The following is a 22,023-nucleotide window of genomic DNA, read 5'->3' on the forward strand; positions in this document are numbered from 1 at the left end:
AGCTGCTAAACTGGCTCATTAATGCACCTGAGACCCTGTGTGTCGTCTTGTAATACAGCTGGACATTAAAGTTCTGCTGGCATTTTTTTTTGCTTAAAGAAAAAGGAGTTCTTTCAATGTAATATCACCAAAAATAAATTAATAGTTTGTTCATCTCATTGCTGTTTGTGGGATCTTGGTCTGTGCAAAAAGATTTTGTTTTTGCCTACATAACAACACGACAGAAGTTTGTATTGTTTGTTCTATCCCCTTGTCAAATCCAATCTTCCCTTACCCTTCCTACCATGAAGATGGTGAATCATGCTGGATATTGTTCTACTGTTGCTATTGGTCTTCTGTTTCTGGGCAGATGCTGTGGGGCACTGCAGCCTTCCCTCATCCATTGCCCGCATACAAATTTCCAGCAGATGTCACTGGATAGCATTCGGGCCCATGAGCCTTTTTTTCTTTACCTGATTCTAACTGGAGCACACTTGAATCAATCTATAGTGTCCCTATTGCTTCCACATCATGATCTCAACATGGATTGTGGGTTTCATTGCTGGCCTTTGATTTTGGTTCATCTTAGTACTATACATTCCATTTTGCCATTCAGCTTTGAGAGGCTTTCATTTTAACATACAGTCCAATAATGAGAACCCAGAATTTAAAATCTCTATCAAGGAAACTAGTGGAAGTTTTAATTTGGTGTCTACAAATTACTCTGCAAGAATAAATGTTAACTACTCACAAGAGTTGCATTTTAGACCTTGACAGTAAAAAAAATTACATATCAACACATCTGTAGCATTAACTGTTTATCTGACATTTCCAGTAGGCGCTGTTGGCAGATGTGTCAACTGCGTAAACTGGAAAAAGCTTTTGTTTCTCTACAAAAATGGAGAGAAGGTAATAGTTCAGGTGGAGTAAAGAATCTATAAAGCAGTTTTAAAAATTTCTGGAGGTTAGTAGAGTTTATACCGTTTCTACACTAACGCATATTTAACACCGTAAGAAATTATATGAGTTAAGAATCTGAGTGAAAATTAAGTCAGATGACATTTGTTGGGTATTTTTTTTAAGTTTCTGTTTTTGGAGTCTCACCTGCCAGCTACATATTTGTGGTTTCTCAGTATCGATGCTAATGGCTGAGGTAGCACAAATCTAGGCCGTTTTGTATTCACTGATGTAATTAAGTTGAGTCCTGGGAATGAAATGATTCCTTTTTTGCACTGATTAGAATTAAGTACTTCCAGATCCAATGTAACATGAGCTGGATGCAAGGTGAAGCATATGTTAATACAGAATGTAAGAAGAGCAGACCTAATAGCCCAGTGACATGTTCATTTCCCTTGTGAGCTATCTTTGTAGTCCGTATCAGTGAGACATCCAATTTTGCGCTAAATTACAGGCAGTCTTGCACAATGATCAATCAGTGCATTGGTTACATTTCTGTTGATTTCAGAATCCTTGCTGCTGAACCTTAGAAATTTAATGCAATTTGGGGTAGAGAGGGAGAATTCATGTCAAACTAGGAAACCTTTACCCATCAAAAGCTTTGGGTCCCAGGAGCGAATGCTGATTCGTGAATCATTCTGATCTAATACAGGTATTTAAACTTGGTTTTTAAACTGAACAGCAATTTTAATTTGAAACCTTGCCCATGGCATAGAGAAATTAATATTGTCAGCTAGATCTCAGCCTAGCTCTGGGGTGAGACAGACACTAGTCAGATGCCTTCACTGTATTCCTCCAGTATGCTACTCTACAGTACATTCACAAGCCATGTATCAAAACAAATTAGACACTAGTTTGACCTATATTATCGCAGATATAGTGCATTGCTGCTTAGAATTTTATTTTCAAGCCACTTAAGTAAAGGGGGCAGCATTGTACTACAAAATTAATGTTACATTTAATTTGAAACCTTAAGTTATAGCTTGTGCATTCACCGTTTAACACATGTTCCTTTTCCTGCTCAACATTCTTAAGCTCTTTCTGGTGCCTGGTGATCCTTGTTTCCTGCCTTCCCCTCTACAAGCTTATGCTTGCTTTGACTCTGTGCCTACTCTAGCTTTTGTTCTCTTGTATTTGGGGGCAGAGTCGGACTTTATTTGAATGCTGGGGTATAGCAGTTGATGGTATAACTGAGCCTAGATTTGTGGACAACAGCATGCATGAAAAAGAGTAGTCAGTAGCATATATCTTCCTTTGTTTTATAGATTTATTTGTCTATATTTGCAGCCTACTACCTTTTCATATTCCTGCCCACTCCTGGTTGTTTTACAATATATCTAAGTCGCTTCAGAGCAACAGAAATTCCGTGTAATTCCCACATGCTGTCATTCTTTCCTGGGCGGACAGCAGTACATTAAGTTGATAAATTAATTTTTAACTAATGTGGAGGGTTGATTGTGTACTATATTTCTGTAACATGTTAATTTGTCCACTAGGGCATGTTTTTTGTAATTTGATTGAAGTCCCTGCAGTAGTTGTACCTTGAATCAACCAGTTGAACATTGCTGTATGTATTTGCTTACTTTAGTCTTCCATTTGGACACTGTGACCATTTGCTAACCTACAGCTAAATTTATTTTATGTGGCAATGATTTTAACAGTCAACTTAATGCAAGATGTTCTTCTGAAAGTATGAAGTGCAGATCAGCTGGAATATTTTATGATCCCTGGGTCATAGTATTTGACCTTTTTAAATTTATCTTTTTATTCAAGGTTGAAGAGCAAAATTTATTGTACAATGAGTGGATTTCACAAACACGTTCTATGAAAGCAGAGCTATCTGTTAACTGTCTTAATGTGCTTCATTGTAAAATGCGCTGATCTGATTGAGCAAAAACTTCACATACCTTGCCAATAAAAAAACTCAAACCTTGTTTCAGTTTTGGCATTAAAAACATAGCTCACCCATTAATTCCTTCTGATTTCTATCTTTTGAAACAGTTTGGGCATGATTTCAAAGTGAGCCCATTTTATTTAATAACTTACAGTAGCTGGCTTATCTAAAGGTCTTTTCATTATTTTTTTTGTGAAGAGAGGTTGATGCCAAGGACATGAGGCAATAGGATATTTGATCTTTAGTGACAGACTGTCTAACTCACTTAGCATAGCTTAGCATAACTAAGGTAATTCCTTTTAAAAAAAAAAAGTTTTTTTTTTAAGTTATTTGTGTTGTGAAACCATTACTCAAGTAATTTCTTCCACTGACAAATAAAATAGTTATTACAAAAATAAATTTAGCTCGTATGGCATGATGCAAATCGAGATTGAGAAATCTAGGCTGACTTTCATCCACAGCATCGGGTACAATTTAGAGTAAGAGAGCCAGTGCCAGAATTTTGGTAACTTTATTCTGCAAATAAAAAATATTAAAGTTCAGTTCTGTAGTTAAAAGTTGAAAGCATTTTACTCACAGATTTCCCATTTCCTAAACTGTATGTTGGTTACATGAGCTCAGTAATTTATACTTCACATTCTTTATAAGGCAGCTGCTGACATTTGCATTGTCCGTAACCATTTATGATCACCAGTGCGCCTTCCTCATGGGTGGGCTCATATTCATTATAGGGTACTTGTGTAGATAAATCTGCCATGGGCTGCCTGGCTTGGTGGCGCATCTGCCTCCGGTGTTGCATCATGGAGCAATGCCTTATACGTCTTAGGGTAGGGGGGCAGCATTTCCGTGAAATGTACACCACAAGGATAATGAGGAAAAAAGAGAACAATAGAGCCATTGTTCCAGTTATTATCCTGTGAGTAAAGAGAGTATTATCGGGCTCAAGGAAGTCTTCAGCAGTTGTTTCTATAGTTGGATTTTCAATATCCTCTGTACTGGAGTCGGTAGACATTGATTCTGTTACGTATTCAGTAGTTTCCGACTGCTGTGTAGAGTCTGTATAGCCAGTGGTTATTTGTGTGGTGGTTGCTGAAAGATTGCTGCAGATTTGAAATCCATGAACAGCATCTAAAATGTCCTCGCCTTGTGTGTGCTCTGGACTAGCACAAACCATTGAGTTCTCCCATCGACCTTGGAAATTGCTTAGCCAGGAGGCCAGGGCGCAGATATTTTTGTTACAAACCCACATGTTACTAGAAAGACCGATGTGAGTTAGAGATTTCCACGAGTTAACAACCTGGCCATCCAGTGCGGTGAGCTTGTTTGAATCCATCAGAAGTATCTTTAGGTTCGGCATTGTAAGGAAAACATGAGGCTCAATTGTTCTAATCTCATTTCCAGTTACATCAAGCTTTTCCAGTGTGTCCCAAGTCCATTCCATTCCACATAACAGGATACTAATTTTGTTCCACTGTAAAAATAGTGTTTGGAGACTGATCAGCCGAGGGAAATGAGCAAAATTAATCTTTGTCAGCTGGTTGTGCTCTAAGTGAAGCTCCTTGAGTTTGATTAATCCTGCAAATCCATTACGAGCCAGGCTTCGCAAGCGATTGTTGCTTATATCCAAAAACTCCAGGCTTCGGCAGTCCCAGAAAACCCTTATAGGAATGGTCCTTAGTGAATTTGAACGTAGGTGCAGTGTTTGAAGTTTCCGTAAGCTGTGGAATTGTTCTGGTTGCAGAGAAGTAATTTGATTAAATGACAGGTCCAGGTTCTGCAAGTTAATCAGTTGGCTGAATGTAGTATTTGCCAGTCGCACAATCCTGTTGTAGCTGAGGATTAATTCTTTGAGTTTATATAGTCCTTGGAAGGCATCCGCTTGAATAACAGAAATCTGGTTATGATCTAAATAGAGCCACGTAAGTTGGCTGTAGCTTGTAAACTGATCATTTTGCAGTTCATCAAAACTATTGTGCCTGAGCGACAAGCCTATAGACCCGTGGGAGACATTATCGGGTACTCCTTGAAAACCTTGGGAATCACAGTAAAAGAGCAGCTCCTCGCATCTGCATTTTTGTGGACATGCTGTGCCTGAGGCAGGCAGCATTTTCAACAACATGCTCATCACACACAATGCCACCGTTGTTGGCCCCCCCAATGGCCACTTCGAATGCAAACCTGTAGGTGGCAATCAAATGAAATTCATTTAGGTTTCTAGCCTAAACAGTCCATCATATATGGTGATTTAGGTGCTTCATCCCCCTCCCCCACTAAAGCTGTTGCAGCTAGCGTTGATAGAATTGTCAGACGTGATTTTGTTTTCAAAAGGGGAAAACATTCTATATGTTTCCAACAAGCTAAGTAATTTGCTCCTCCTCCCCCCTCCATCCCTACAGCCCCTGTGTTCCCCTCCCATCTGGGTTTTGAGAATCCTATTTAAAAAGAAAACACTTACCCATTCTTTTCTGCACATTGGAGACTGCATTCAACTATCCTTCTGTTCAGACTCCTCGAGCAATGAGCTGGAAAGAAGTTCCAGTGGAAGAGGCAGCTTTTGAAAAGACGCGACACAAAAAGGATTTCTATTTCCTTTCACATAAGACAATGGCGAGTATTCCAGTTGGAAGCAAAAAGAAAAATGCCATAACAAATCTTCACCTATCCCAGCTGTAACGTTTCCTCCTAAAGCTTTGCCCTTGCCCTGCTTTGATTTCCACTGGCTTAGGACTATAGAAATGTTTCTTGAGACTGAATGAAAACAAACATTTCCTTCACTTGTCCATTCAATTGCTTAATTGAAGCCCAAACCTTCGCCTGCACAGCTGGTGGTCCTGTCCTTAACTTGTTGATGGTAATGAAGTACTTGTGCAGAGACTAGCTAGCGGTGCGAACACATTGACTGAAAGCTTCTTTGGAAAGGAGAACTGTGCTGGTGCTGCAAGAGCGCAGACTTGCAGATTGGTGGCAGGCTGGCGTAAGCTTGTGACGTGCAATGTTTTCAGGCTTTTCAGTAGCATGATGATGAGCTTCATGCTGCATACAGTCTGCAAATTGGATGAAACCAACACTGAAGCATCGAAAATGACTAATAAATAAAAGGGGAAGTACTGGATATAATATTTGTCTAGAGTCATATCTATCAATAGAATTATAGCCGATCCTTATTCATTGTGTTCCTGTTGTACTTTAAATAAAAGACCTCTAGGAAGCAAATAGCTATGAAAAATAAAATAGCTGTCACAAAATGCTGCTTTCAGGTATAAGTCATCTGATCTGAATATAAAATTGAATAGAAGTTTAATTCTACAATTTGTACCTATTTTTAATCTATGGGTGCTTTTTGAATTGTAGACTAGACTATTAATAAATAAGTGTTCCTAAAGATAAAAGAATGAAGAATTATTGCTTTGAATACTTTTTATCTGGTTTCATGAAAGTAGTATTTTCCCCCTCCTTGTAATCCTAGTATACATCGGTTTCAAAATATTGAAAAGATTGGGGCAAAATGGTTTTAAGGTGGCCCCATGTAAGATTTTGACTTAAGTCTATAACTTGAAGATATAGACTTAATTCATGTATTCATTCCTCTTGTAGAAATGCTTGTGCTCACCAGCATGTTTATATGTCCCGTCAGCTAATTTTACATTGGAGTATAACACCGTATGTATTTAGATTTTTAAATACACTGGCAAAGAAATGAGCTTACGTACACTTTTTTTTCACTCTTTTGCCACCCGTCCCAATTCTAATTCCATGCGTGTATAAAATTTAGCAGGCATAGATCGTACTTTGCTACTTACCAGAGTGATCATAGTCATGTGCGTAACCATGGCAGGGAGTTAGACCACAGACAGTGTCACAACCAAACCCAATCTTGTCCTATCCTAATAATCGCAAGTTCACTTTCAGCAAAGGTCACTGCATAGTTATCTGGAACTCTGGCTGATATTTATCTTTTCTCCTGACCTCCCTTACCCAAGGTGTTAAAGTCAATTGTGATGCCTCTACTGTATCCTGGTTGGGTTGGACTAAGACAGAACAAACCACAGATTGATTTCTGTTTTCTAGGCAACCAACATAATGAATAAACTGAATGAACCCCTGAAAAATTACTATTCAAAATCCTGTTTCAGGATCAACCAATGACCAAATTCATACAACGTATTTGTATCAATTTTAGTTCTTTTCTCATTCTCCCAAGTTGATTCAGGGTGTTGGCATATTTCTAAACTGTACAGCTTTTAACTATTGAAGTCTTCATTTATGCCATAGAAACATAGAAAATATACTTCACAGAAGGAGACCATTGGCTTTTTGTGTCTTATCCTTTGCTTCCTGCCACTGAGTTAGTTTTAGGTTCAACTTGCCACTTTCCCTTGGATCCTGTAGACTTTTACTTTTCTAACAAACCTGTCACATGGGAATTTGTCAAAAGCATTGCTAAAATCTATATAGATTACTTCAAACATACTGCTTTCTGTGGGAACAATGGTTAAAATATCTCAGCTTCCTAGAATGTTTAACTGCGCTTATTTAAAGTCACCATGTTCCTGAAAAGTATACCACATCTGTCTTGTAATAGTCAGTTAGACATGAAATTGCTTTAAAGGAATCCTTTCCTACGCAACAAACAACAACAACTTTTATTTATAAGCACTTTAAAGTAGTAAAAAGCACTTTCATGGAGAATTTTACATCGAGCCATGTATGGACAAATTAGGACAGGTGACCGAACGCTTGGTCAAGGGGTTAAGTTTTAAGGAACACCTTAAAAGAAGGGGAGAGAGAGGTATCGGGAGAAAATTCTAGAGTTTAGGACAAAGGCAGCGGCACAACTGCCGCAGCCACAATTAACTCAATTTTCTAATTCTGAAGCACTTCAAACAAAAAAGTTGGCTTTTCCTTTGTTTAAAAAAAAATTCCTCATAAGCATTGTTTAGACTTCTTAAATGTATGTTTAAAGTAAAGGCTTTTGTCTTGGCTCAGTGGTAACACTGAGTTTGAAGGTTGTAGGTTTACGCCCCACTCCAATAACTTGAGAACATAATTTGACATGTCAGTGGAGGACCTAGGAAGCGCTACATTGTCAGGGGTGCTATCATTTGAATGAATTACACTTATATAAAAGCAAAAAATTGCGGATGCTGGAAATCCAAAACAAAAATAAAAATACCTGGAAAAACTCAGCAGGTCTGACAGCATCTGCGGAGAGGAACACAGTTAATGTTTCGAGTCCTTATGACTCTTTTTATTTTTGTTTTGAATTACACTTGTGCCTTGTCAGATGAACATAGACAATGCCATAGCAGTCTTTGAAGGAGAGCAGGGCAGTTCTTATATAGTAAACGATATTTATCTCTCCATCAATACCACCAAAAAACAGACCATTTGGTCATTTATCTCATTGCTGCTGCATCCAAATTAGCTGCTGTCATTCCCTGCATTACAATGGTGGCTAGACTTTTTTTTACATTTTTAAATAAGCTTTATTGTAACTGTAGCTACAGCATCAAGTGTCAAAGAAAATGTTTAACATTGCAGTAAAGAATGGTTCTGAGAGAGACGGGTGGAATGTTGATCTCCAGAGAGACAGCTCAAGGGGAGAGAGAATGGAGTGTTAAAGTTTGAGCTTTGGTTTCTTGGTCAGGCTGCGGACACTCCTGCTTCTTGTAGCTCTCGATGTGAGACAGAAACCAGGATGCAGGGATCAGAATCACAGCAGGCATTACACTGAATCCAATCACCGACTCCACGGTGCCGATCTCCAGGCCGGAGGTTTTGCTGCTGAGTCTGGCCTGCTGGCCTTGCAGAGCCGGGTGGAGCGGAGCCAAAAGGCTGAGGTTCCATCTGAGGACAGCGGACATGGCAGCAAGAATTAGCTAGCTATAAAGGACTTTCAGATGTCTGAGTTTGTGAAAAACGCTATATAAAAAGTAAGTTCTCTTATACTTTGGCAACCTCCTTTTGAGTGCAGAAAAGTAGAGATGTTTTCACTGTAACAATACCTATAAATGTTGCCAGCATCTCTTTGGGAGAATGTCACCATACAGCTTTAGTTTATATTTGATTCATAGATAAGTGTCCCAAGCCAAATGCAAGATATTTCTTGGTCATTAATTTTGTTTATTAGTTTTTTTGAAAAGTTCCAAGAAGAATTTTATCAGACATGTTAATTTTGTAGAATGCTTAGTATTGAAGTAAGACTTTCATTGGTAATTCAAATGTGAGAGCAAATTTCCAACATAGGCCTTGGCATTAGGGGAAGATGTAAAGCTCTATTTTCCTAGTTTAAGGGCAATATGGTGAAAAATGAGAGTAGGATACAAGGTTACCTAGTCAGGTATGGATTAATGCATGGAAATCAAAAACGAATTTTGTTTTTTTTTTACAAATTTAAAAGTGACGACATATCCACTAAAACCATCACAATTTAAACCAATAATATTACAATTGAAAGGGAGGGAGGGGGTGTACAGGAAATCCTCCTTATGGTTATTGCAAGCACAGACTTGGAGAAACTAATGAGAAGAAACAAATTCTTGTGCTCCATCAACACTACTTGAGCAAATTCAAAGTCCTTCAGAAAATCAACTAAATAATGGGAAAAACTGTCGCCTGAGAATATTCACACTTGTGCTAGATAGAATCATGTAGTCTATAAATGAAAACTGCAAACAAAGTCTTTGGCTAGCCATTTTAAAAACCAGAACTGGCCCTTATTTAAAAACAAGGGTTCTGATGGAGGGCCATCGACCCACTTCTTCCTCTACCCCCAGATGCTGCCTGACTTATCTTTGCATGTTTCCAGAATTTTGTGCCTTTATTGGCAGCATTTTGTTTTACTGGCCAGCATTTAGATTGGTTCCTACCCCTATTTCTCATTGTTATCCTGATGCTGCTTCAGTTGTGACATGAAACAAAGGCATTTAGACATGTCCAAGGATTCTGGCAGAACAAACATAAAACTTGTACTCATTTGCAACAAACGTTTTGGATACATGATTTTGTGGAGGATTTCCCGTTGTGATGTTGAATGAACAACATATCTTGCACTATGCCCCTCGAGTCGAGCTTTGAACATTCGAAGTTATTCCAGTATAAAAACATTTCTATACTGCAAAGTTTTTTTTTGGAAACTAAAGCCTAATAAATATTAAATGTCCAGGAACATTAACAGCAGAATTCCTGGTACAAGATGTGTTATTACTTGCATTGTTAGCAGTGCAGTGCTACAACAGTACCACTAAACATTCACTGCAGCACTAGCCAAATGTTGTATCAGGCTAGCACGCAACAACCCAGATCATAAAGTAGTATGCAAGAAGGTACTCACAGCATTAGTGCTAACTGCACTAACAGATGGTGGTATATGTAGTTAATTTTATGAACATATTTTACATTGCAATTCCATTTGAGTCTTGGAGCCCCAGTTAAAAGCAGCAATTGATTATAAAGTAATTATACTTAAAAGTTTAAGCCATGGAATATTTTGTAGTTTATCTTTGCGCACATATGTTTGTGGTTTCTCATATTCTTGGATATGCAAATACCATTGAAAACCAGGTGTCTTAGCACTTGCTGGCTTTTGATGTAAGCATATATTTGTTTTGTGTGCAACTTTCTTGCATAACAGAATCTAGAATGTGAGAGCTGAGTGAAGGGGCAACTGGACAATTTACTGTATACTGATGCTTGCTGCTGTTTACTGGTAGTACAAGTCTGATGCAATTTGCACTCCTTGGTCATGTTTGAATGCTAAGTAATTTCAAGCAGAAGGCAGATGTTTGTTTATTCCTTAGCTTCATGAAATGTTCCCAATACATTTTTATGCTCTAATTCTCATTTTTAAACAAATTTTAAGTAGATTTTTGTTCCATTGGAGTGTATGTGTTGGCTGCCTTCCCCATTGTTATACTTTGAAGGCTTGTTTTCTTCAATAAGATTGTCAGTGCATGATTAGAGACAATCTGGAAAGAAGGCAGTAATGGTCTGTGCCAAATTTTCTGGTGCATCTGATCTCTGTGTACCAACAACAATGAATGTAAATTAAGTCTGGGTGTGATGCACAAAATTCGCATGTGTGGTTGCTTTAAAGTTGCATTTCGACACCATTGCGGCTGTGTAAATCTCACACAAACACAGTAATAGCAAGATGCACCATCAAAGTTCACCAGAGTCATAATCTAAGGTCCCTGTGTATTCTAGCTAGTTTTTTTGAATAGTTAATTTAAAATTAAGTTGATGTGCTTGATTATAAAATCTATCCTTGAGTTAATTTAATTTTCTCCTAAAATGGGTATTGCCTTCTACTGTTTTGTACAGTTGTCATTCATAAGCTTCAATGCTACATTTCTGCTTCAGTAAGCTTTGTTACCATCAGATTTACTGTTCAACGTCTAGTTTCCCTTTTGCTGTGTTGCCTACAATGTAGCCCTGAAGTCAATTTTAAATGGAATTTATAATGTTTTTGGTTGACAATCTTAGAGTATAGAGACTTCGCTCTACTCTCCAGTTTAACTTCAACACAAATGAATGTGTAACAGATACTGGCAAATGTAGTAATAGCACACTGTTACATTCACATAAATGGCTATAATTAGACCCGAAGTAACTTTAGATTGCGATGAGTATTTGGTGGAGTAATGTTTCTAGAGAGATGATTGAAAATAACTAACAAAATTCTAAAACAAAAACAGAATTACCTGGAAAAACTCAGCAGGTCTGGCAGCATCGGTGGAGAAGAAAAGAGTCGACGTTTCGAGTCCTCATGACCCTTCAGCAGAACTGAGTATAGTTAGGAGAGGGGTGAAATATAAGCTGGTTTAAGGTGGGGGGTCGGGGGGAGAAGAGAAGTTGAGGGGGGGAGTGGTTGTAGGGACAAGCAAGCAGTGATAGGAGCAGATAATCAAAAGATGTCACAGACAGAAGGATCAAAGAGGTGTTGAAGGTGGTGATAGTGGTGATATTATCTAAGAAAATGTGCTAATTAAGAATGGATGGCAGGACACTCAAGGTACAGCTCTAGTGGGAGTGAGGTGGAAAGACTGACAAGGTATTAGTTGTAGATTTAAAAATAATGGAAATAGGTGGGAAAAGAAAAATCTATATAAATTATTGAAAAAAAAACAAAAGGGAGGGGGAAGAAACGGGGTTGGGATGGGGGTGGGGGTGGGGGTTTAAGATCTAAAGTTGTTGAATTCAATATTCAGCCCGGAAGGCTGTGAAGTGTCTAGTCGCAAGATGAGGTGCTGTTCCTCCAGTTTGCGTTGGGCTTCACTGGAACAATGCAGCAAGCCAAGGACAGACATGTGGGCAAGAGAGCAGGGTGGAGTGTTAAAATGGCAAGCGACAGGGAGGTTTGGGTCTTTCTTGCGGACAGACCGCAGGTGTTCCGCAAAGCGGTCGCCCAGTTTGCGTTTGGTCTCTCCAATGTAGAGGAGACCGCATTGGGAGCAACGAATGCAGTAGACTAAGTTAGGGGAAATGCAAGTGAAATGCTGCTTCACTTGAAAGGAGTGTTTGGGCCCTTGGACGGTGAGGAGAGAGGAAGTGAAGGGGCAGGTGTTGCATCTTCTGCGTGGGCATGGGGAGGTGCCATAGGTGGGGGTTGAGGAGTAGGGGGTGATGGAGGAGTGGACCAGGGTGTCCCGGAGGGAACGATCCCTACGGAATGCCGCCGGGGGGGGTGAAGGGAAGATGTGTTTGGTGGTGGCATCATGCTGGAGTTGGCGGAAATGGCGGAGGATGATCCTTTGAATGCGGAGGCTGGTGGGGTGATAAGTGAGGACAAGTTCTAATTCACAACTAATTTTGCATAACATGGGTTTTGATCATTTCCTAAGTCTTCTCTTTTTTGAGTTGTGAGTCAACAAATGGTGACTCTTCTGAAGAGCATCAATATCAGTATATTCAAGAGGAAGTAAAGTTCCCAGTCATATATTTTCCTCAGTATGCTCTTTTAATAAAATAAAGTAATCAGCTAAGAATATGTATATTGGATGGTAAACTTAATTGGTTTGGATTTTGAGTTTGTTTTCCCTAGATATAAAGCTGCTTCAGTGACATCATAATGTGCAGTAGGCTGCGACATTGGACAAATGGCTTCAGACCAAGTCCATTCACCTTGATCTTGGAACAACCATGTTATCAGATGACTCAGCAATCTAAATGTAAATTTGTAGTGGTACTGTATTCCTTTATCTCTAAGCAGTGAATTTAATGAATCCACGGTTACATTAGTTCATTTTACTTTTGATCACAAATAGCACACTTATTGAAAATGGTACCTGTGCTTTTCCCTTTGACATTTAACTGCTTCTTGAATAGTTATATAACAGTAAGCATTGCTAACTGTTTTTGGATTCAATCAACACATGTTGAGCCCATAAGTCAGTTTTCTAGGGAAGAAGGTCTCCAAAATTGTTTTAAGCCTTTATTAAGCAACCTGTTGTTACTGACTCTTGAGATAACGTGGGCTGTTTACATAATATCTTGCGATCTATCCTTGGGTAACATGTGCTGTGTTTATAGCTGGTTATATTTTAACATAAATTCAAAATTTTGACAAATCCTTTTATTTGATATTGATTCAAATAATACAGCAGCAAACATAAAAGCACTAGTGCACATAATTAAGTAACTGGGCATTCTGCCCTAATCTAGAATGTTCCACTGGGTATGTTGAACCATGACCATTGAAGTGATGACACAATACCAATGCACTTAATGAATTTTACACTTTTTTGAGTTCTTTCTATCTCTCCTAAACAAGGGTTAGCTAGTGGGCTAGGCGTGTTGCTGGTGCCCATTTTTGATGCTTAGACTAGGTTGGTTGGAGAAGAATGAGGCCAGTAAGATGGGGAGATCTAAGTAAAATAAGAAAAAGTCATGATGTGCAGAAAGGAAGAGCGAGTTAGATTGGATTAAATAAAGTGTAATGCTCCCTTCAGATTAGAGGATGCAATTAACCAAAGCTTTGGAGGATTCCTTATTTGCAGTCTGTCCAGAGGCAATTAAATTTCAGTGCTAGTAAAAATGAGCTGTTTTAAAAGTCACGATCACCTGTTTTTTAGCTCATGGGCTTTCCGCACCGGCTGGGGAAGATCTGTACACACCACCAAGGTATTAATCACGTCACTTAGCTATATAAGGAGGCTAAGCAGGCTAAGCATTCAGCTTGTCCCTAACCAAAAAGCATGGGGTGCAGAGCAAGCTACTTCTTAAATTGGTATTTTTTGCTGCTGGGGCACATGTATACGACACTAATACCAAAATCACCAGTTGTTATCAACAGCACTACTATATTATAAAGGGAGCAGAAAAATGCATTGCTTTTTCTCCACGAGCTACTCTAGAACTAAATAACATTTAAATTCCAGCTGCTTTTAATATGGTAGTGTTTTGGGTAGGGGAAGACCATTGCGGCTTAGTTTTCCAAACCAACCATTAGTTTCCTGATTTAGGTTCTGGAACTAACATTTGACTCAACTGATCCTACTTTTACAGCATCTTTTTGTACAGACTGGTAATCTGCCCCACAATTATATTGCTGTTTTATTTTATAAAATAGAAAATTTAAGCAATTTTTTTCATGTTACTTTTTGTACTATTAAAATTTAAACAGTGTCCCTTAATCCTTGAATCCTGTACCCCATAGGAGAAGAAAATGCTTACAATCAATTCCTTCCCTCACTCCTATCTTCAATCCTTTTCTTCAGAAAGTAAAATTGTCAGGGAGTCTAGTGTTCTTCGTAACTTAGGCTGTATGACTTAAGCTCTAACTTTCAAGAATCATCCTCATAGTCCTCTTCTTGGTGTTTTCCATGTTTTTTAAATGGTTCTTGTAATAATGAGACCAAAACCAACGAAAGCCATGCACACTTCTACAAGAATGAGTTGAAACTCTCAAGTTTGTAATTTGTGTGCATCCCTTGCCCTTTCCTTTATAAGTGGGGATTTTTTTATGACATCCCAATCCATTGGGATGCTTTCCGATTCCAGTAAGCTTTGAACAATGTTGGTAAGTTGATTTGAAGTTTTAGTAAACTTCGTAAATACCCATGGATGAAAATCGTTGTAGGCTAGACCTTTGTTTATCTTCAGCTTCCTAATTTGTAAGACTAATGTTTTTTGGTCTGCTTTCTTCCTTATTCTCCTCTCATCTGAGGCATCTTTCAGCCCTTCACCACCTACCCTTTTCAATGTAGGTGTTTTTAGTGGGCAGGGTGAACAGCCAGAGGTTGTGGTCTACACTGGGACCAATGACATAGGTAGAAAAAGGGATGAGGTCCTGAAAGCAGATTTTAGGGAGTTAAGAAGTTAATTAAAAAGCAGGACCTCGAGCAGTAATATCAGGATTACTACCAATGCCACGTGCTAGTGAGCATAAGAATAGGAAGATTGAGCAGTTCAACACATGGCTGAAGAAATGGAGTAGGAGGGAGGGCTTTAGATTTCTGAGTCATTGGGATCGGCTCTGAGGCAGGTGGGACCTGTACAAGAAGGATGAGTACACGTTAACAGGACTGGGATTAGTGTCCTCGTGGCGAGGTTTACTGGTGCTGTTGAGAGTTTAAACTAGATTGGCAGGGTGATGGGAGCCTGGGGGGAAATTGAGTGCAGCGGAGAAAAACTGGCAGTGGGAAGTAGTGAAGTATCAACCGGATAACGAGTATATATCAGAGAGTTGCATCAATGTGGATAGAATACTTGGAGAGTTTGATAGAATTAGAGTAGGCAATGGTAAGTCATTAGATGGAGTCAGAATAAGCAGGAAAATAGAAAAGTCTAAACCAGAGCCAATGTGCATGTATGTGAATGCGCAAAATATGATTAATAGGACCGGTGAACTGCAAGCAGAGGTTGACAAATGGAATTATGATATTATTGCTATAACAGAGATCTGGCTCAAAGAAGGGCAGGACTGGGTGTTAAATATTCCCGGGTCCAAGGTGTTTAGAAGAGACAGGAAAGAAGAAACGTGTATGTGTGTGTGGGAGGCGGGGGTGTGCGTGTGTGTTTAGCCGGTGGAGTGTTTGATGGGGATGGCGGGGGGAGTGCGGCCATGGGTAGTGGCAGTATTAGTTAAAGATGGCATTACAGTACTGGAGATGGGGGATGTTCTAGAAGGGCCAAGGACAGAATCTCTCTAGCTAGAGATAAGGAATGGGAAAGGCGCATTAACATTGATTGGTGTAGTATATAGTGGAAAGGATGTGGAGAAACAAATTTGCAAATAAATTAGAGAGGTGCAAGAGCTATAGGGTAACCATAATGGGGGACTTCAATTATCCAAGTATAGACTGGGATAGGAATGGAACAAAAGGACAAGACGGGTGAGAATTCCTGGAATGTGTTCAAGATAATTTTCTACAGCAGTCTGTTTCCAGTCCAATAAGAGGGCATGCACTTTTGGACCTGGTTCTGGGGAATAAGTTGGCCCAAGTGGATCAGCTATCAGTGAGAGAGCCTATAGGGGACAGTGACCATTGTATCATAAGGTTTAGGTTAATCATGCAAAAGGACAGAGAAAATCCAGAGCAGAGATAATTAATTGGGGGAAAACCAACTTCAATGGGATGACAATGCATCTGAGTCGAGTGAGTTGGAACCAAATGTCAGAAAAGACAGTGGCTGAACAGTGGGTCACCTTCAAGGAAAAAGTATTGCAAGCAATGTTAAGGTAGGGGAAAGGTAGGACAAATAAATCCAGAACGCCCTGGATGGTGAGAGAGATAGAGGTGAAGATGAAAAGGAGTGCACGTACGACAGATGTCAGATAGAAAATGCAATGGAAAATCAGGTTGAACATAGAAAGACCAGAGGGGAAGTGAAGAAGCTAATAAGAAAAGCAAGGAGAGAGCATGAAAAAAGGCTGGCAGCGAGTATAAAAGGGAATCCCAATTCTAGAAGCATGTAAATAATAAAAGGGTGGTAAAAGAAAGAGTAGGGCCGATTAGGGACAAAAAAGGGGACTTGCTTGTGGAGGCTGGAGAAATAACGGAGGTGTTGAGTGAGTACTTTGCATCTGTATTTACAAAGAAATAACTTGCTACCCAGGCCGAGGTGAGAGAGGAGATAACTGGAAGAATTTCCAATCGAGAGGAAAGAGATGTTTGAAAGGCTATCCTCACTTAAAATAGATAAGGTACCAGGACTGGATGAGATGCATCCAAGGGTACTGAGGAAAGTCAGAATGGAAATTGTAGAGGCACTAGTGACTAATCTTCTAGTCTTCCTTAGACACAGGAGAGGTGCCAGAGGACTGAAGAACTGCGAATGTTACACCCTTGTTCAAAAATGGCTGCAAGGATAAAGCTGGCAGCTTCAGGCCAGTCAGTTTGACCTCAGTGGTAGAGAAACTTCTGGCAACTATGGTATGGGATAAAATCAATAATCACTTAAAGTGCAGGATAGTTAAGGAAAGTCAGCATGGATTCATCAAGGGAAAATCATGTTTAACTAACTTGCTGGAGTTTTTTGAGGTAACAAAGAAGGTTGATAAAGGAAATGCTGTTGATATGGTGTATATGAATTTTCAAAAGGTGTTTGATACAGTGCCATACAACAGACTTATGAGCAAAATTCTAGGTCATGGAATGAAAGGGAAAGTAGGCATTTGGATAAGAAATAAATGGTTGTTTTTCAGATTGGAGGAAGGTTTGTAGTGGAGTTCCTCGGGTCAGCGTTGGGACCCTTGTTCTTCCTGATATATTAGACTGGCGTGTGCAGGGCATGATATCAAAATTTGCAGATGATATGAAGATTGGAAATGTCACCTGTGATGGGGTTAGTTTTGAACTTCAAAAGGACATAGGCATGTTGGTGGATTGGGCAGTCAAGTGGCAGATGAAGTTCAATGCATAGAAGTATGAGGTGGTTCGTTTTGGCAGGAAAGATATGGTGAGACAGTATAAAATAAAGGGACAGCCTCTAACGGAGGTGCAGGAACAGAGGGGCCTTGGTGTATGTGTACATAGGCCATTAAAGATGGCAGAGCATGTTGAGAGAGCAGTTAATAAAGCATATAGTATCTTAGGCTTTATTAATTGGGGCATTGAGCACAAGAGTAAGGAGGTCATGTTGAACTTGTATAAGACACCAGTTAGGCCTCATATGGAGTACTGCATCTAGTTCTGGGTGCCATACTTGAGGCTGGGTGCCATACTTGAGGAAGGATGTGAAGGCATTGGAGAGAGTACAGAGGAGATTCACAAGAATGATTCCTGGGATGAAGAACTGTAGCTATGAGGATAGATCAGGGAGGTTGGGACTGTTCTCCTTGGAGAAAAGAAGTCTGATAGGAGACATAATAGATGTATTCAAGATCCTGAAGGTAAATAGTGAGAAACTGTTTCCACCCAAGAGAACATCAAGAACTAGAGGGCACAGATTCAAAATAATTGGCAAAGGGAGTAATTGTGATGAGGAAAAATATTTCACCCTGAGGTGGTTGGAGTCTAGAACAAACTTCCTGAAGGGTGGTGGAAGCAAGTTCGATCAAGATATTCAAAAGGAAATTGGATTGCTACCTGAAAAGAGAGAATGTGCAAGGTTATGGGAATAAGGCACGGGAGTGGGACTAGGTGGAATGCTATTTCAGAGAGCCAATGCAGACTCGATGGGCCGAATGGCATCCTGCACTGTAAAGATACTGAGTTGTGCTACTTTTTTGCTAAGAAAACTTGACATGAATGTAACTAGCAGTAGTTTTGAGTTAAGCCAAATGCTATAAAGACCTGTTGAGCAATTTTAGCTGTTGGAGTATCTTGCTGCACTGAACATTGCAGTGACCAGTTTCTGATCAAAATTAGGGAATTTTCATATGTTATTAAGTTTGCATTGAGACTAATTTGAAGTTCATGGCAATGATTGGAGCATATTCCATAAAGTTTTTCTGCAGCTGTTTCTCGCCTTTGCAGTGGGGAGTGAATCTTTAAAATGAGTGCCCAGTTGACCTAGGACCAAAGAGAAAGTTACTAACTTCAATTTAAGGATCTGTAAATCTTCATATTGTGTGTAAGATTGTAACCACAATAAGATTAAATTGATTGGGTTTGAAGAGAAAACTGGTACTTCAACAGTAGAAATTCTGTCTGATATTTGAATTTCTGACAACATTTTACTTGCTGGTTTATAACAACTTGTCAGATACCGCCTTGAACATAGGAAATAGGAGCAGGAGTAGACCACATGGCCCATCGAACCTGCTCTGCCATTAATGTATGGCTGATATTGGGCTTCTACTCCATTTTCCTGCCAGCTCCCCATATCGCTTAATACTTTGAGAGACTAGAAATGTCTATCCAAGCCTTAAATGTATTCAACGATGGAGCATTCACAGCCCTCAAGTGGAGAATTCCAACGGTTCACAACCCTTTGAGTGAAGTAATTTCTCCACATCCCAATCCTAAATAATTGGCCCCTTATCCCGAGACTCTGCCCCCGTGTTTTCTCGACCAACAGAAACAATCTCTCAGCTTTCACCCTAACAAGCCCCCTCAGGATTTTGTAGGTTTCAATGAGATCGCCTCTCATTCTGCTAATCTCCAGAGAATATAAACCCAATTTACTCAGCCTCTATCATAGGACAACCCCCTCGTCCCTGGGACCAATTTAATGAACCTTCACTGTACCACCTCTAATGTGGAGATCAAAGCTGCACACAGTACCTGAGATGCAGTCTCGCCAAAACCCTAGTGTAGCAAGTCTCCTTTATTCTTGTACTCCAGCCCCCTAATAAAGACCAACATAGCATTTGCCTTCCTTGCTGAACCAAGCTAACTTTCTGCCTTCCTTGTACAAGCACAACATCAGCACTTAAGTTTGTCAGCTTTTAAAAAATATTCTGCCTTTTTTATTCTTAAAACTAAACTTCACACTTCCCTATTTTGTACTCCGTCTGCCATCTGGTTGCCCACTCACCTAACCTGTCTAAATCTCTTTGCAGCCTCTGTGTCCTCCCTACACCTTACCTTTCCACCTAGTTGGAATCATCAATAGCTGAGGCCCCATCAGTGATCCTTGCGGCATTCCACCATTCACTGCCAGCCAGCTTGAAAATGTTCTGTTTATGCCCACTGCTTCCTGTCTGTCAACCAATCTTCCACCCATGCTAATATATTACCCCCAATTCCATGAATCCTTATCTTGCCTATTCACTTTTTGTGCAACACCTTATCGACTGCCTTTTGGAAATCCAGGTAAAATCCATCTGCTGGTCCCCCTTTATCTACCCTACTAGTTACATCCTCTTAAAACAAAAAAATAAATTTGTCAAACGGGATTTCCCTTTATTAAAACCATGTTGACTTGTTCTAATCATACTATGCTTTTTAAGTGCAATGTTAAGAACATAAGAAGTAGGAGCAGGAGTATTATTAAGACTAACTTAATAATAGATTCCAGCATTTTCCCAACAACTGATGTTAGTCTAACTGGCTTGTAGTTCACTATTTTCTCTCCCTCCTTTCTTGAAAGGCAGTAACATTTGCCAACTTCCAAACTAGTGGGACCATTCCTGAATCTCAAGAATTTTGGAAAATCAAAGCTTACACATCCACTATCTCTGCAGCTATCTCTTTTAGAAGCCTAGAGTGTAGGCCATCAGGTCCCAAGGATTTGTCTAATTCTAGTCCCGTAAGATCTCCAATACCTTTACTCTGCTGATGTTAATTTCCCTAATTTCCCGTGTCTTTTTAGCCCCTAGATTATCGCCTGTTTCTGGTCTGGAACTTATCTTCTACTGTGAAGACAAACACAGTGTTTGTTAAATGCCTCTGCCATTTCCTCATTCGTCATGATAATTTCTCCTGCCTCTGTTTCTAAGGGACCAGTGTTTACTTTAGTTATTGTCTTCCTTTTCATATACTTATAAAAGCTCTTACAATCTGTTTTTGTATTCCTGGCTAGTTGACTCTCATTCTATTTTTTTCCCCTTTTTAATCAACTTTTTGGTGACCCTTTGCTGGTTTCTAAAACTCTCCAATCCTCAGACTTGCTACTGTTTTTGTTTTTGCAACATTGTTAGCCTCTTCTTTTAATCGAACACTATCCTTAATTGAGTGAACCACATAGGTACTTCTTGCTGAGTTTCAGTTCTTCAATGGAATGTATTTTTGTTGAACGTTTTAAATTGTTTCTTTAAATGTTTCCCACTGTTTATTTACCTCCATATCTTTTAGTCTATTTATCCAATTAATCCTAGTCAGTTCTCCCCTCATACCTATGTAAATGTCTTAAAGTTTAAAATTTTTGTTTGCGATTGGAATATTTCACTTTCAAACTTAACGTGGAATTGAATAGTATTATGGCCACTATTTCCCAGTGGATCTTTTACTATGACATTACTAATTATCCCTGCTTCATTTCACAATATTAGATCTAAAATAGCTTTATCCCCAGCCGGTTCTACTACATACTGCTCCAAGAAATTGTCACAAAAATATTCCATAAACACATCCTCTAGACCATTCTTGCATACTTGGTTGTCCCAGTCCATACGAAGATTAAAGTCCCTTACCAGTATTAAATTTTCTTTGCTACAGGCTCCAATAATTCATTTAATGCTCTGCCCAATGGTAGAACTACTGTTAGGGGGCCTATAAACTACTCCCACCAGTGTTTTCTGACTTATTATTTCTAATTTTCACCCATACTGATGCCACTTCATGATCTTCAGAGGCCAGATCCTTTCTTACTACTGTCCTTACGTTATCCCTTGCTGTAAGGGCTACCCCAGCTTCTTTGATGTTCTGTCTTTCTGACATATTGTGTACCCTGGAATATTTATTTCTCAACCTTGATCACCTTGTAAAAATGTTTCTGTAATGGGGATTAGATCTAGATCATTTACCTCTTTATGCCACTAATTCATCTATCTTATTGCAGATGCTTCGTGCATTCAGATAAAGAATCTTTAATGTCTTTTACTTCTATTCCCTGCAGTGACCTTATTCGCTTTTTTGTTAAACTCATTGTCCCTTCCTGCCGCAGTCTGCTTGTCTTTACCCACATCACTACACTGTTCTGATACCTCAACCTTTCTCTTTGGATTTGTTAGTTTCCCTTCGCCAAAGCCTCCCCACCCCCCTGTCTCGTTAATTTAAAGCCCTGCCCACAGCCCAAGTTATAGAATTGGCCAGGGCACCAGTCCCAGCCCAGTTCAAATTGAGCCCATCCTACCGGAATGGCTT

General features: G+C 39.4%; 2 protein-coding genes across 3 annotated transcripts in view; one reads left to right on the top strand and one right to left on the bottom strand.

Annotated features, from left to right (window-relative positions):
• The window catches only part of ctnna1 (catenin (cadherin-associated protein), alpha 1), a 184,214-nt gene that overhangs the window by 102,914 nt on the left and 59,277 nt on the right, over positions 1-22,023 (top strand). The window lies entirely within an intron of this gene.
• lrrtm2 (leucine rich repeat transmembrane neuronal 2) lies at positions 3,299-5,743 on the bottom strand. The gene is made up of 2 exons (XM_078550614.1): positions 5,286-5,743; positions 3,299-5,008 (listed from the first exon to the last, which is right to left on the bottom strand). Exons 1-2 carry the CDS (start codon positions 5,287-5,289, stop codon positions 3,456-3,458), a joined length of 1,557 nt encoding a protein of 518 aa, XP_078406740.1. The 5' UTR covers positions 5,290-5,743; the 3' UTR covers positions 3,299-3,455.

Source organism: Cetorhinus maximus, chromosome 10, assembly GCF_964194155.1.
Source record: "Cetorhinus maximus chromosome 10, sCetMax3.hap1.1, whole genome shotgun sequence".
NCBI classification, from domain to species: Eukaryota; Metazoa; Chordata; class Chondrichthyes; order Lamniformes; family Cetorhinidae; genus Cetorhinus; species Cetorhinus maximus.